General features: G+C 36.3%; 1 protein-coding gene across 1 annotated transcript in view; it reads right to left on the bottom strand.

Moving 5' to 3' along the window:
• The window catches only part of COL4A5 (collagen type IV alpha 5 chain), a 229,320-nt gene extending 215,643 nt beyond the window's left edge, over positions 1 to 13,677 (bottom strand). Inside the window, exons 1-2 of the mRNA XM_014585694.2 lie at positions 13,418 to 13,677; positions 13,266 to 13,325 (exon numbers count right to left, since the gene is read on the bottom strand). Of these exons, the coding sequence (XP_014441180.1) occupies positions 13,266 to 13,325; positions 13,418 to 13,677 (320 nt within the window). The remainder of the gene's footprint in view (positions 1 to 13,265; positions 13,326 to 13,417) is intronic.
• Between the last annotated feature and the right edge of the window lie 2,502 nt (positions 13,678 to 16,179).

The raw sequence follows: 16,179 nt of genomic DNA, 5'->3' as shown, positions 1-16,179 counted from the left end.
GATTCCTCAAATTAAGTTTTAAATCCCTACAAAACTGTATAAGTATCATTCTTTATTAAGATCCATAAGAACTAATATCTATTCTTGATATTTTCTTTTCTCAGCACCATTCCCGGTAATCACAAGATGGCTGCTGCTCCGCATCAGCTGATAATCATCTCTGCTTACCGGAACCGCTTTCCCGAAACTGCATTCCATGGAGACCCACCTACAATTGCGGAACTGCACTACACCCACCCTTAATCCAACCCTGAATTGCACTAGACCCACCCTTAATCCAACCCTAAATAGAATCTATGTTCTCTATTGTTATAACTCTATGAGCTGATAATTAAAACATGTAGTCCCTCTTCCATTTACTTGCATGTAACACGTTTTCAATAAAAACGCACAATGATTCCTAGCAGTTGTCACTCCTCAGAGAGCGATCTTTGAGGGGTGTCCGGCAAAGGACGTGCATGAAAAGACACCGAGGCCTTTGTCTTCTGTTCACCTTTGCTGCCTCCGTCGAGATAACCCACCCACGCCGAGGCTGGTCCCCGGCAGACTATTTTCTTTATTATATCAAATTGTCGTGGTCATACTTGTCAAAAAACAATTAACTATAAATGTGAAGTTTTATTTCTGAACTCTCAATTTTATTCCATTGATCTACATATCTGTCTTTACATCAGTAACACAGTTTTGACTACTATAACTTAGTTTTAATATCTGGAAAGTATGAGTACTCAAAGTTTGTTCTTTGTCAAGAGCATTCTGGCTATTCTAGGTATCTTAAATTTCCATATGAATTTTAAGTTAGCTACACAATTTCTACAAAGAAGCCAGCTGGGATTTTGGTGGTGACTACATTGACTTATTAACTCAGTGTGGGAGAATATTGCCATTTGACAATATTAATTCTCCTGGTGTATGTTTATGGATGTCTTTTCACAATTTACTATAAATGTATCAGTAAGAAATAAGTATTATTTTTGTCAACTATGCATCAGATAATGCACTGATAACCAGAATACACAAGGAATTCTAGCAGCTATTCTGAAAAAAAGATAATCAACCCTATTAAAAGATAGGAAAATAAGTTGAAAAAACCACTCTCTAAGGATGACATTTGAATAGTGAAAAGGCATATGAAAAAATGGTCAATATCCCTCAGTGTAAGGCAGATCAAAACCACAATGAGATATCACCTAACCCCAGTCAGAATGGCAAAGATTAAAAAAATAATAATGATAAGTACTAGAGAGGATGTGGTGAAGGGGGACACTCCTGCACTGTTGGTGGGAATGTAAATAGGTCCAGCCACTGTGGAGAATAATATGGAGGTTCCTCAAAGACCTTCAAATAGTACTACCATATGATCCAGCAATTCCACTCCTGGGTGTACAGGAGAAGGACACCCAAAGGACAGGAGAATTCTTCATCAGAAAAGTGCTTGGACATTGATGTTTATTGCAGCTAAGACGTGGAATCAACCCAAATGTTGATGAACAGATGAATGAATTGAAAAACTGTGGCACATATACTCTATGAAATACTATTCAGCCATAAAAAACAAGACCTTGGCTTTTGACAGAAAGTGGATGAATATGGAAGATTTACTGCTGAGTGAAGCAAGCAAGGCTATGAAGGAAAGACATTGTATATCTCCACTTAATATATACAGAGTATCCACACTCTATGACTGAAACCAATTGACTAAAGGATATAGAAACACAGTAAATGGTTGTGAATATCAGATATAGTGTGGGTGAAAGACTAGAGTCTGAGGAAGAACATTTAGAAGAAAAATAGAGAGGCAAAGCATTAATGGGACAAACAAATGTGGTATTATCTATTGAAGATAATTGTATAGTTTTATCAAATCTTCAACTTTGCCCTATTCTAAAAATTTCTCATATTAAAATATGGAACAGAAAGAAGATATTATACATTTATAAAGATGAAATGAATAATACTGGGGCCGGCAGGTAATGTAGTGATTAATTTGCTGGACACCCACGTGGCTGACCACAATTGGAGTCCTGGACCAAGTAGCCTGAAAATCACACTGGGTGTGTATGTGTGCATGCCTAAAATCCCTAGAAGAGAATAAAGGAGAAAGGATTGTGGCATGGCCATCCCCCTTAGGGGGTGATTTTTCACTTTCCCTCTGTCTGTCTCTCTCTGCCTCTCTCTGGTGAACATGTGTACCCTATGGCAAAATATCTAAAAAAAAATGACAAATTAGTCAATCTAGATGGAGAGCTAGTCTTGTAACTTTTCTATAGGTTGCAAGTTTTTTAAACTAAAATGTGTAAGAAGTACACAGAAGATAAAAATTAAGTAACTACATCAAAACCAAAATATTATTGTCAATGTTTGCATAAAGCTAGAGAGAAAAGGTATGAAAAATGGCAAAACATATGAGTGAGGAAAATCACCAAGCGTCACTAAGCAATGAACAAAATGGCATCTCTTCTCTCCTCCCTTGTCTTTTTTCTCTGTTCTAATCTCTTGTGTTTATTTAATTTTCTTCTAACTATAGAGGTAGTATTCGTATTGTTATTATTAAGCTGCAGTGTATCTATTGTAGGATAAGACAAATGAGTACTTACAGAGTATTTCAATTCTGTCATCATATTTCTCCTTGAAAAGTATAACTCTTTGACAAAGAAGAAAGGAAAACAGGGTGGAATAGACAGGAAGTTAACTAAAAGTTTATATGTAGTCTTGCATTTGAGTTGGAAGCATCAAGATGAACCCATAGGCTTGATATTTATTATTGTATTTTTATATTTTCTAGCTTCATCTACTGAAATGGCCTCAAAACAGTGACTAATGAAGTAGCAAGGAGTATCTTTTACACAGAGATTATGGTCTTGAGATACGATTTCATAATAAAGACATAAGGATTAAATGGAGAATGCCTTATTTCGAGTCTGAGGAAAGTAGTGTATAGATAAACTTGAAACCTTTTGTCATACTGGGTAGCAAGAAAGCTTTTAAATATTACTAGAGTAATATTAAAGGACTCAGGAGCCAACTTGTTGATATTCCCATTAGCCAAATATGGGACAATTTGTGCTTCAGTGACAAGAACATTAGAAATTATTGACACCCTCCAAATATGTTAAAGTTCAAATGTTCATAACAGTATTTAAAGAGACAGAGAGAGAGAGAATTAATCACATTCAGAGGATGATGGGGAACCCATTCATTATCTAAAAAACTGGCAAATAAAGAGAAAGACTCCAACAAGACTTTGATGATTGTCTATCAGTAAAAAAGAGAAGTGTAATGTTTTCCATAAATTCTTGAGTTAAAAAACACTAAGACATGACATGTTCCCTCAAATTGTAGTAGTATGTAACTGAAAGGTCTTTTATACAAGTGTGCATGGCTAAAAATAACTTGTTAATACTACTTCATTTCCATCTCAATCACAAGTAGGTGGCTTTCTTGTTAAGGCCATTTATTATTTTTTGTATGTATATTTGTATATATTTATGCTACTTTAAAAAAAATATTTGTTTTTAATTAATTAATTTACATTCATTCACTGAGCATTGTCACAGCATACAAAATGTGATTTCCCATCCAGAATATGCTGCATAGTAGCTTAATCATACATGTTATCGTTATTAATTTTCCATTTCTAGTTTCATATATATACATGTATATATATATTTTCCTCCTATTTCTCACCCTCTGCCATTTCCCACCCTCCTCTGACACTATCTCAGGTATCCACAGTGGTTTAACATTCATTTTCTTCCCTACATTTTAGTGATTCACAAAATTTCTTAAATAATCTAACTACTTTCAATAGCAAGCTCTGCTGATATATACACATCTATGAATACATGTGTGACTTTAGGCATGAAACTCTGAGTAGAATGAATATACTATAAAGTAGCACCTAGCTGATGCTATATAGCTTACTACCGTCATTAATTATGTATTTTTTACTATATTTTTTATATATATAAAGTGACTTGCCCTATACTGCTTTCTAGCCCAAAGGAACATTTTTTAATTGGATACCTCGGCAAAACAGCAAAATAGACCCTTTTACAAGCAATGTATCTTTAGTTCAGAATTGAAAACAGGAATGGTAAGGTAAAACAATTTTGAAATAAGTGACATCCATTCCAGATGAAAGAAATATACACATGTAGTTTAAGGAGAGGGTGATGAATTGGAAATGGAGGAGCATTATGGATTAGGAAATAATGGGAACAAGTCAACCTTATACACTAGATAGCAGTGGTTCTTAATCTTTTCTGTGCTATGAACCATCTGTGAAATTTATTTAAAAATAGTGATCCCAGGATAAAACCATCATAAATTCATTAACTTTGCTGGGTGAGGCTCAGGAATCCATATTCTGTTTAATAAGCATGCCAAGTAACACAACTGTGGATCATCTTCTTTTTTCATTTTTCTAGGTAGGGTTTCACTCTGATGCAATCCTTCTGCCTTAGCCTCCCAAGTGGCTTTGGACACTAGGTGCCACATCCAGCACTTCCAGACAGGGTTCTCACTATACTGAGCAGGCCAGCTTCAAACTCACGATCCTCCTGCCTCAACATCCCTGAGTAGCTGGGATTATGGCACATACCAACAGGCCTGGCCTTTACACTTGGGCCATGAAATAACCTGGGGTTTCCATGTAGTCACAGCCTACAGAACACAGTGGCTTAGCAGTGTGTGCCACTGTGGCTGGCCCTTTAAGTATTCTATTTTTTTTTTCTTTTCTGTGAGTGAGAGAGATAGAAGAAAGACACAGTACTCCCAACAGGGTCCTGATTCCACAATCTAGTCCCAGCCTCAGTCAGCACTGAATTATGAGTACACACATGTCTGGCATATACAGGGAAGTCTCTGGATGTGAATCCAGAATTTCCTCATCTGGGTCAGTCTGTACCACCACCTGGCCTCATATAGGTAGTCTTTTAATTATGTATTATGAAATACTGAACTGGAGAAATAGAACAAATAAGAGACTGGTCCTTTCCTACTTCCTTCTCCATTTTCTTAGGGCCTATTTGTCCCTAGTGTCATTTAACTTGATCTAAGAATACATATTTTATGTATGTATGTATGTATTTAGGCTTTTCCTGCAGGGCAAGTGCACACACCAGGGAGAAACAGACAAAAGATAAATGAGAAATCACCCTATAGAGGGTATGGCCATGCTGCAATCCCTTCTCCTCCATTCTCTTCTCTGATTTTGGGCATGTACACATAATGCCTGCCTGCCCAGTGTTATTGTCAAGCTGCTGGGTCTGGGACTTGAACCACGGTTGGTAGAGTAGGAATTCAGTACCTTAAACACCACACTACCTCCTGGCCCCAAGAATAACATATTTTAGATACAGATACTAATAGGAGCACTCTTATATCATCTAAATTTGGGGGTTAGGAAACCTTTTTTTTTTTTTTTTTGGAGAGGTTTTTGCTATAGGGCGCATGCGCTCGCCAGACAGACAGAGAGAGACATAGAGACAGAAAGCGAGAAATCACCCCCCAGGGGGGATGGCCACGCCACAATCCCTTCTCCTCCGTTCTCCTCTCAGGATCTTGGGCACGCATGCACATGCGCCCGGCGTGAGTTTTAAGCCACCGGGTCCGGGACGCGAACCACGGTCGACTACATGGGAGTCCAGCGACATAGCCATTACTCTAACTGCTGGTTCCCAGGAAACCTTTTTCACTCTGTGTGCAACACACTTCTGGATTTTTCTCTAATTATTTTATTTCTAGTCTCTTACTCTACTTCCCAAAATCCACTCATTCTTCCTTGGTCCAGTCACATTCCTCCTATTATTGCCACTTCTCAGTTGTTAATCTGAAACAGCTTAAATAAATTTAGATTTCTAACGATTATATCTTTTTCTCTGCAATTTTATTGGGAATAGGGATAATACTGAATCTCTACCTATATACGTGCACCTAAAAGTAGTCCTCTACTTGTATTTTTCTCAGTGTTACTTCTAAACTTACAAGCTGTCACATACCTTTCTAAAAGGCCAAACAAGAAGTCAAAGAGAGTTTAGGCAACACCTCAAACCTGTCACCCACTGACAAATTTAACAATCATCTGATGAAGTATCCATGCATTTTTTCTCTGAGCAATAAAGGTTATTTCTTAATTGTCCTGAAAAACTGGAGTAATCACATTGGATTATATGTTTTAAAACTTTTACTTTATCCTATCATTGGCTATATTAACCAGATTTGGCTGGATAATTCTTCAAAGCAATTCTCATCTCCCTTCCCCTTCTCAAACAACTTTAAAAATTAAATCCAAATTCTTCCAGTGTCACCTGACATTGGTAGCCTTCCATGTTCTAAATGAAAGGGAAAAAATGCATTTTGATGTGAAGATTTTCATTTCCTTAAGACTTTGAAGAAGAAAAAAAAATGAAACCTGGACTTACTCCCAAAAAGCATTAAGTGCCCCCTTAATTATTTGGCAATTCTCACAGGAGCCAGAAAAACTACACCACCTTAGACATCAATGTTCTGCTCTTGCATGAGTTATGGAAAGGAGAATTCGAAATGTGAATATTCTTAAAGTTTTAATTATTATATAGTATTTTAGTAATTCACTAACTGGCATGTGGTAGCTTAAGAAATCCTCTTTTAATTTTCAATAATGAAAAGAGTTTGGGTTTTTCCTTTCTAATTAAAAAGTAACACTCTCTGTCTGGAAAAAAAAAAAATACTGGGACCAGAAGTTAGCGTAATGGCTATGTTTTTAGATAAAAGGGCACCATGGTTTCATGCATAGTTTCTTGAGAAAACACATTTTCTATAAACTTTTGAAGACCCTTTGTATGTCCACATGTAGGGTACTAGTTAAATATATATTATATTGTACTTATTCAAACAAATATTATGCAAGTGTAAAAGAATCTTATTTTAACTATAAAATATCTTTATAGTTTAGTCAACTGGACTAGGGAGAAATGTTCACTTGTTAAAATATTCACATTGTAAGCTAAATAATGTGATTGTATAAAAGAAAACGAAATTTAAAAAAACTGTAAAAAAATAAAAAATAAAGTAAAAAAAAAAGAGAGAAAAAAGAAACCTACTTGAACAACAGGCATCTCCATGGTGTTTATATTCCATTTTTAACATTTATTGGAAATATTCATCTCTTGTCATAATCATAATAAAATATATCATTTCTCATTAAAAAATCTTGGTTTAATATTTAATGAAATAGAAAAGTACTTATGAAAGAATGTTAATTAATTACAATATAAAACTATATTATCAGACAAAGAACAATTTTTTTGAGAGGTTTTCGCTATAGGACGCATGTGCTCACCAGAAAGACAGAGACAGACAGAAAGCGAGAAATCACTCCCCAGGGGGGATGGCCACGCCGCAATCCCTTCTCCTCCATTCTCCTCTCAGGATCTTGGGCAGGCATGCACACACGCCCGGCATGAGTTCAAGCCACTGGGTCCGGAACTTGAACTGCGGTCAACTACGTGGGAGTCCAGCGACATAGCCATTATGCTAACTGCTGGTCCCAGTAAAAGAATAATTTAAGCCAAGACATGGCTTCATTAATGAATTCAGTCAAATAATCCAGAAAAAAAGTAATACTGAAAATACAAATATAATTTCAGAAAGTGCAGGAAGAGGAAGCACATCCAAACTCATCTGGATGGCCTGCATTATCTTGATATGAAAAACATAAAAGTAAATCACAAGAGAATACAATAAGAAATATCCTTAGAATATTACCAAATTAAATACAACAATATAGGGACCAGCAGCTGGCATAATGGCTATGTCGCTGGACTCCCATGTAGTCGACCACGGTTTGAGTCCCAGACCAAGTGGTTTAAACTCACTCCGGGCAAGCGTGTGTGCATGCCCAAGATCCAGAGAGGAGAATAGAGGAGAAGGAATTGTGGCATGGCCATCTCCCCTGGGGAGTGATTTCTCGCTTTCTGTCAGTCTTTCTTGAGAGTGCACATGCCCTACAGCAAAAACCTCTCCAAAAAAACCAACAATATAAAAAAAGTATATCTTGCTTAAATAGGATTTAATTTCCAAAGTGCAAGATTAGTTTAACAATCAAAATTTAATAACTATGGGGGTGAGCAAGTGGTGTGGTGGTTGAGGTTCTGAACGTCCACATGACCTACAGTGATTCGAGTTCCAGAACTGGCAGTTTGCTTTCTTATTCTCCCTCTCTTTCTCTGGTGACTGCATGTGCCCTATAGCAAATGTTAAAAAATAAATAAATATTTATTTATTTTAAAAATTCAATAACTGAGATCTTATTCAGTAATAAATTAAAGGAGCTGTTATTCCTTTGCCCAATAACTAAATATTAAGCAAAATTCAATACCCATTTATGACCAAAATTTTCAGCAAACTAAAAATAAAACTTCTCTAATCTGATGATATGCATGCAAAAATATATATCTCACATAGTAATTATTAGTAAAATGCTGAAGATTTTGTCCCTATGATTAGTAAATAGACATAAATTCCCTCTCTCATCAGTTTTATTCAACATTATACTATTGTGTTTACTCACTGCAATTAGATGAAAAAAACAAAATGACTGAAATAAGAACAGTAAAAAATGGTCTCTGTTGGAAGACGATATGATTGTAAAATGCAGAAAATTCCAAGGTATCTATAAAACAACCAGAAAATCTAAATCATAATATAAGAAGTGATTATACACAAACCAAATTAATAGGGCCAGCAGTGGCATGGTGATTAAGGAAGTTGGATCTCACATGGCCAAGTGTGTGACTGAAGTCCCAGACCCAACAGCTTGAAAAACATGCTGGGTGTGTGTGTATGCATGTCCCAAATCCCCAGAGGAGTATGGAGGATAAGGGATTGTGACATGGCCATTCCCCCAAGGGGGTGCCTTCTCACTTTTGCTCTTTCTTTCTCTCTCTCTCCAGTGAGTGCATTCATACAATAGCCAGTTTTTTTAAAAATTATAAATCAATTAAGCATTATACAATGAAAAAAACTGGGGGCCAGCAGGTGGTGTGGTGGTTAAGGCACTGGATTCCCACATGGACACAGCAGCTCCAGTCCCAAACTTGGTGGCTTGAAAATCATCAGGGAATGTTTGCATGCATGACCAAAATCCCAAAAGGAGAAAGGACTACGTGGCCATTCCTACTGGGAGGTAATTTCTCACTTTCCCTCTCTCTGTATCTTGTTCTCTTTCTCTCTCTCTGCCTCTTTCCAGCAAGCACTTCATCCTTCGGCAAAAAACTTAAAAATTAATTAGTTAATTAACATTTAAAAATTTATTTTAAAAGTGAAAAAAATAATACCTTTACAGTGTACATGTTGGACATAAATTACTTACAAAGTTAATGAAAGATGTGCATGATCTACACAATAAAAACAAAATATTGCTAAGAAAACTTAAAAGAAGTAGAATCGAAATGTGTAACTATTGAATGACTAGATATCTATGCTAGGTTCATACATTGGAGTCTACATATTTTTGGTTTTTTTGGAGAGGTTTTCGGTATAGGGCACATGTGCTCACCAGAAAGTCAGAGAGAGACAGAGAGAAAGAAAGTGAGAAATCATCCCCCAGGGGATGGCCACACCGCAATCCCTTCTCTTCCACTCTCCTCTCATGATTTTGGGTACACATGCACATGCACCCAGCGTGAATTTAAGCCACCAGTTCTGGGACTCAAACCGTGGTCGACTACATGGGAGTCCAGTGACATAGCCATTATACCATCTGCTGGTCCCGGAGTCTACATATTCTTAAGGTATTGGTTTTCCCAAAATTTCTTCATAGATTTAATACAATCTCCATTCATAATCTAGGTGACTTTGATATAGAAACTGACATGATTGTAAAATTTATACAGAAATGGAAAAGATAAAACTATCCAAAATAATATTTTTTTAAAAATAAAGAAATTATAATACTTAGAAAACCTAATTTTAAGACCCACTATAAAGCTACAGCAACCAAGACAGTGTGGTGTAAATCAATGAATAGATCAATGGAACAGAGAATCCAAAATTAGTGCCAACAAATCAAGTGAAATCATTTTCCAAAAATGGAAATAAAAACTCTTAACAAAAGAAAATGAATAAGCAAGAAACAGTCTGAAAGATAACTTTGACAAAACATATATGAACTGGTATCCTGTGACCAGCAGTTGGCATAATGGTTGCATCACTGGACTCCCATGTAGTTGACCATGGTTCAAGTCCTGCACCCAGCGGCTTAAAACTCATACTGGCCACATGTGTGTGCATAACCAACATTCCAAGAGGAAAAAAAGGAGAAAGGATTGTGGAGTGGCCATCCCCCTGGGGAGTGATTTCTCACTTTCTATCTCTGTGTCTCTCTGTCTCTTTGGCAAGCACACACACCCTATAGCAAAAAATTTTAAAAAACACCTCTCTCTCACAGAAAAAAAAAAGACTGGTATCCATACTATATAATGAAGAGCTAAAACTCAGTATTAGCTAGTACTTTTAACTTGCTGATGTAGAGAGTAAGTTAGATATTACTCCTAAACTTGGCAACAAGAAAAAAGCTAAATAAGTTGCAGATTAAATAGTTTTCTTGGAAACAGGTAACAGAGATCATGGGCAAGCCAGTCTAAAATGTCCAGAGAGAAATAGGTCCAGAGCATTTGCTTACCTAAGAAAGACAATACTGAATGAAATACAGAAAAAAACAGGTAGAGAAATTAAAGTAGAAATCTAAACTAAATGCTAAAGGCCAAGTGTGGGCTAGTATGAGAATGTGGAACTTCTGAGACCTACAAACATCAAGCAGCTCACAATTCATAACAGCCTTCTCCAAGAACCCCACCAGTCTCTCTTTCGGAAAACAGGATGTTATTTCCCCAAATGATTAAACAGAGTCAGCATATCACTTATAAATCATACTTCTAGATACATGCCCCAGACAACTCACTTTAACTGTTGACTCAGAGGAATAAGGAATCCTAAGTGGTACAGTGGCAGTCTTAATTTCTAGCTTAGTGGAATCATTGTTAAGTGCCACTGTGGAAGCATTATACTTTCTGGACCTAAGATCTCTAGGCCATTAGAGCATGAAGTCCTCAGGACTAAAAGCAAATTTTTTTCTAGTGAGTCACCAGGGTAATTAGTGAGTGGTGCCACTTTTTATTTCCAGTCCATGTGCATGATCTACACAATAAAAACAAAATATTGCTAAGAAAACTTAAAAGAAGTAGAATCGAAATGTGTAACTATTGAATGACTAGATATCTATGCTAGGTTCATACATTGGAGTCTACATATTTTTGGTTTTTTTGGAGAGGTTTTCGGTATAGGGCACATGTGCTCACCAGAAAGTCAGAGAGAGACAGAGAGAAAGAAAGTGAGAAATCATCCCCCAGGGGATGGCCACACCGCAATCCCTTCTCTTCCACTCTCCTCTCATGATTTTGGGTACACATGCACATGCACCCAGCGTGAATTTAAGCCACCAGTTCTGGGACTCAAACCGTGGTCGACTACATGGGAGTCCAGTGACATAGCCATTATACCATCTGCTGGTCCCGGAGTCTACATATTCTTAAGGTATTGGTTTTCCCAAAATTTCTTCATAGATTTAATACAATCTCCATTCATAATCTAGGTGACTTTGATATAGAAACTGACATGATTGTAAAATTTATACAGAAATGGAAAAGATAAAACTATCCAAAATAGTATTTTTTTAAAAATAAAGAAATTATAATACTTAGAAAACCTGATTTTAAGACCCACTATAAAGCTACAGCAACCAAGACAGTGTGGTGTAAATCAATGAATAGATCAATGGAACAGAGAATCCAAAATTAGTGCCAACAAATCAAGTGAAATCATTTTCCAAAAATGGAAATAAAAACTCTTAACAAAAGAAAATGAATAAGCAAGAAACAGTCTGAAAGATAACTTTGACAAAACATATATGAACTGGTATCCTGTGACCAGCAGTTGGCATAATGGTTGCATCACTGGACTCCCATGTAGTTGACCATGGTTCAAGTCCTGCACCCAGCGGCTTAAAACTCATACTGGCCACATGTGTGTGCATAACCAACATTCCAAGAGGAAAAAAAGGAGAAAGGATTGTGGAGTGGCCATCCCCCTGGGGAGTGATTTCTCACTTTCTATCTCTGTGTCTCTCTGTCTCTTTGGCAAGCACACACACCCTATAGCAAAAAATTTTAAAAAACACCTCTCTCTCACAGAAAAAAAAAAGACTGGTATCCATACTATATAATGAAGAGCTAAAACTCAGTATTAGCTAGTACTTTTAACTTGCTGATGTAGAGAGTAAGTTAGATATTACTCCTAAACTTGGCAACAAGAAAAAAGCTAAATAAGTTGCAGATTAACAAGTTTTCTTGGAAACAGGTAACAGAGATCATGGGCAAGCCAGTCTAAAATGTCCAGAGAGAAATAGGTCCAGAGCATTTGCTTACCTAAGAAAGACAATACTGAATGAAATACAGAAAAAAACAGGTAGAGAAATTAAAGTAGAAATCTAAACTAAATGCTAAAGGCCAAGTGTGGGCTAGTATGAGAATGTGGAACTTCTGAGACCTACAAACATCAAGCAGCTCACAATTCATAACAGCCTTCTCCAAGAACCCCACCAGTCTCTCTGGTGGAAATATTAAAGTAATGCAATCACTTCGGAAAACAGGATGTTATTTCCCCAAATGATTAAACAGAGTCAGCATATCACTTATAAATCATACTTCTAGATACATGCCCCAGACAACTCACTTTAACTGTTGACTCAGAGGAATAAGGAATCCTAAGTGGTACAGTGGCAGTCTTAATTTCTAGCTTAGTGGAATCATTGTTAAGTGCCACTGTGGAAGCATTATACTTTCTGGACCTAAGATCTCTAGGCCATTAGAGCATGAAGTCCTCAGGACTAAAAGCAAATTTTTTTCTAGTGAGTCACCAGGGTAATTAGTGAGTGGTGCCACTTTTTATTTCCAGTCCTAGATTCCTGGTCCTGTAAACCCTGACTACTAGAAAAACTAACATATATTGGACTCTAGCTCAAGAGCATATTCAACTCTCTGGAGAACTTTGCTCCAGTTCTGCAAGATATTAGCTGTTAGTTGGTGATGTACCAGTAGTCAAAAGATCATCAGCTGCTTCAGAAAGGTGGAGGAAATGTTAAAATTGATGAGCATGTGCCTAGTGCTATACATTTTTGGCTGTGAAGTGAGTTCCTGGATGCAAAGAAACACTGTGTTTAATACCATGAAAAATGGACAAGGCATTCTTCTGTACATCTATGGATAGTAGTATTTTCAGAAGCACTGAACACAGAAAAGGCAAATTTATATTCAATGTGTTTATCCCAGTAAGAATAAAGTGCTGCCCTTTCCAAAATGGAAGGGGTTCAATGTACTAAACCGGCCACCAGATAGCTGACTGATCAGCCCAGAGAATAGTGTCATACTGGGAGTTCAGTGTTGGTCTCTGCTGCTGGCAGAATGGGCACTCAGTAGTGGCTATAGCCAGGTCATCCTTGATGAGTGGAAGGTCATGTTGCTGAGCCCATTCATAACCTCCATTCCTGCCATCTTGGCTGCTTTGCTCATGAGACCATTGGGTAGTAACAGGGATAGTTGAGAAAAGAGATTGACTGGAATCCACAGGACAAGCCATCCTATCTGATTATTAAAATCTTTAGTGAGCATTCACTTGAAACATAAATATCTTCACCCTTTTCTAATTAGAGGGCTATCCACTACCTGTTCCTGAATTTCTTTGTCATCAGTCATCCACTAATGTTACTTCTATTGGATCATCGGGAAAGTCATGACACATTTTTGCAGAGAAAATCATAGAAAAACATGTCATGACTTTCCATGTGTGTGAAATATATATCTCTATATACTTGTATACATATCTTATGTGAAATACATGCTCATCTTCTGCCCATTTTCAAATGGGATTCTCTGCCTTTTCTATTGATGAGTTTTAAATGTTTTAAACATTTTTTAATATATGTATTTAAAAAACTAATCCTTTGTTTTGCAAATATTTTTTCCTAGTCTGTTGCTTGTTTTTTCATGCTCTTAACAAGGACTTTTTAAAAACAATTATTTATTTAATTTTATTTATTACTATCATTTTTAAAATTTGCTATAGGACATGCATGTTCATGAGAGAAAGAGAGAGAAAGTAAGAAAGCAAGCCACCAGGTCTGGGACTCCATTCGTGGTTGGCCATGTGAGAGTCCACCACCTCAACCACCATGTCACCTGCTGGCTCCTTAACAAGGACTTTTATAGAACAAATGTTTTCATTTTGATGGAGTCTAATTTATCAGTATTTTCTTTCGTGGGTTGAACTTTTGGTATCTCAGAGTTGCACGGCTAAGACTTTATTTTGTGGCCAATAGGTGGCATGGAGGTTAAGGTACTGGATTCAGATGTGGCCGAAAACAGATTGAGTCCCAGACAAAGGAAACTTTTGAAAATTACACTGGGCAATCAGACTTTGTGCATGCATGTCCAAAAATCCCAAGAGGACAATGGAGGAGAAGTGATTGCGGCATGGCCATTTCTTTCCCTTACCCGCCAGGGGGTGATTTCTCACTTACCCTCTTTCTGTTTCTCTCTAGCAAGAACACATGCCCTATAACAAAAAAAAAAAAGAAGAAGAAGAAGAAGAAGAAGAAGAAAACAATTCAACTAGCCACAGACACTAAGAATTTTCTCCTGTTTTCTTTTTCCAGAAGTTTTATAGTTCTGTTTTTATATTTAAGTCCATGATTCATTCTGAATTAAACTTTCTTTTGTAAAGTGTGAGGTTTAGGTCTAAATTCATCTTTTTGCCTATGGATGTGTTCAATTGCTTCAGATACAATTTGTTAAAAAGCTATTCTCTCTCCATTAAGTTGCTTTTACACCTGTGTCAAAAATTAGCTGTGCATACTTGTGTAGGTCCGTTTCTTGATTCCTCTTTTACTGAACTTTGTATTTATTCTTTGTCCATTAACACAACTGTCTTAATTAACTATATCTATATAGTAGAACTTAATATTGAACAAAATTATTCTGTCCACTTTATTTTCCCTTTTCCATATTTGGATTGACTCCTTACACAACTATATCTCAGAGCCTAAACATATCAAATTTGTACTTAGCTAAGTACCTATCCCCAAAGACATAAAATCATGAGAGTGGAAAGAATGGGAGGATGAAAAAGCTTAATTTTATATTAATTGTACAATTGTCATTATTTCTATAGTATAGACTCTCCTACTGAAATATTTTAACACACATAAAGCATTTTAAGAACTTGTAAGTGACTCACTGGACTAATGTTCACTGAGCAAAACAAACATTTCCATGTAAACCTTTTTCTACATTCTCTAACCTATAAATTAATTGAATAAAATACTCAAAAAAATAAGTCAGGGCTTTAATTTATAGTAAACCAAAACCCTTTTATAGTGTACTGGAATACAAACTAAGAAAGCAGTATAAATCTGTTCAAACTTGAAATATTTTCTTGCCTATAAAAGATCTGAGCAACTCAAAGTAAAGAGCAGAACCAGATGTACTAACTCCTGCCCTTTATACTAACTGCAGCTGATTACATCTTAACTTAGGGAACTTTTCTCTCCCTTTGCCCTTCCTATGATCCATTGGCCATTAAGATCCTTTATATAAAATGCTGACCTATCAGAAAATCCATGTGCCATAGTGAATTTTTTTCTAGCAATTCAGTTATGGGTACTGTCACACCTTGAAGTGGAATCTTTTATGCTGGCTCCATAGTGCCAGATGTGTTTGAACTTCCAGAGAATTCTGCAAAACTACACACAGTTCAGTATTGTAATATTTTAGGTCAAACAGTACTTAAATATACCCTCATGCTTGAATTTTAATTTATAAAGACAAGAAATACTATATATTTAAATACTTATAATCTATATTCTTATGCAAATTTTTATTTTTTCTGAGTACAAGGAAATATCAAAATAAACACTGTATTTTAAGGTATTTCAGGCATAACTTTGGCGCTTTCCTGGCAAAATGGTAATATAAAGAACCACTGAAAGTGAAAATTGATGAAAACATCAAAGAACATTTATAAGATCCATTCTCTACATTAGTTTTTTATTTTTTTAAAGTTTTGGATACAAGGTAAGCTCTA

Source organism: Tupaia chinensis, unplaced genomic scaffold, assembly GCF_000334495.1.
Source record: "Tupaia chinensis unplaced genomic scaffold, TupChi_1.0 Scaffold000082_1, whole genome shotgun sequence".
Classification (NCBI taxonomy): domain Eukaryota; kingdom Metazoa; phylum Chordata; class Mammalia; order Scandentia; family Tupaiidae; genus Tupaia; species Tupaia belangeri.
Note: the sequence above shows the minus strand (reverse complement) of the source record. Positions and strands in the feature narration are given on the sequence as shown.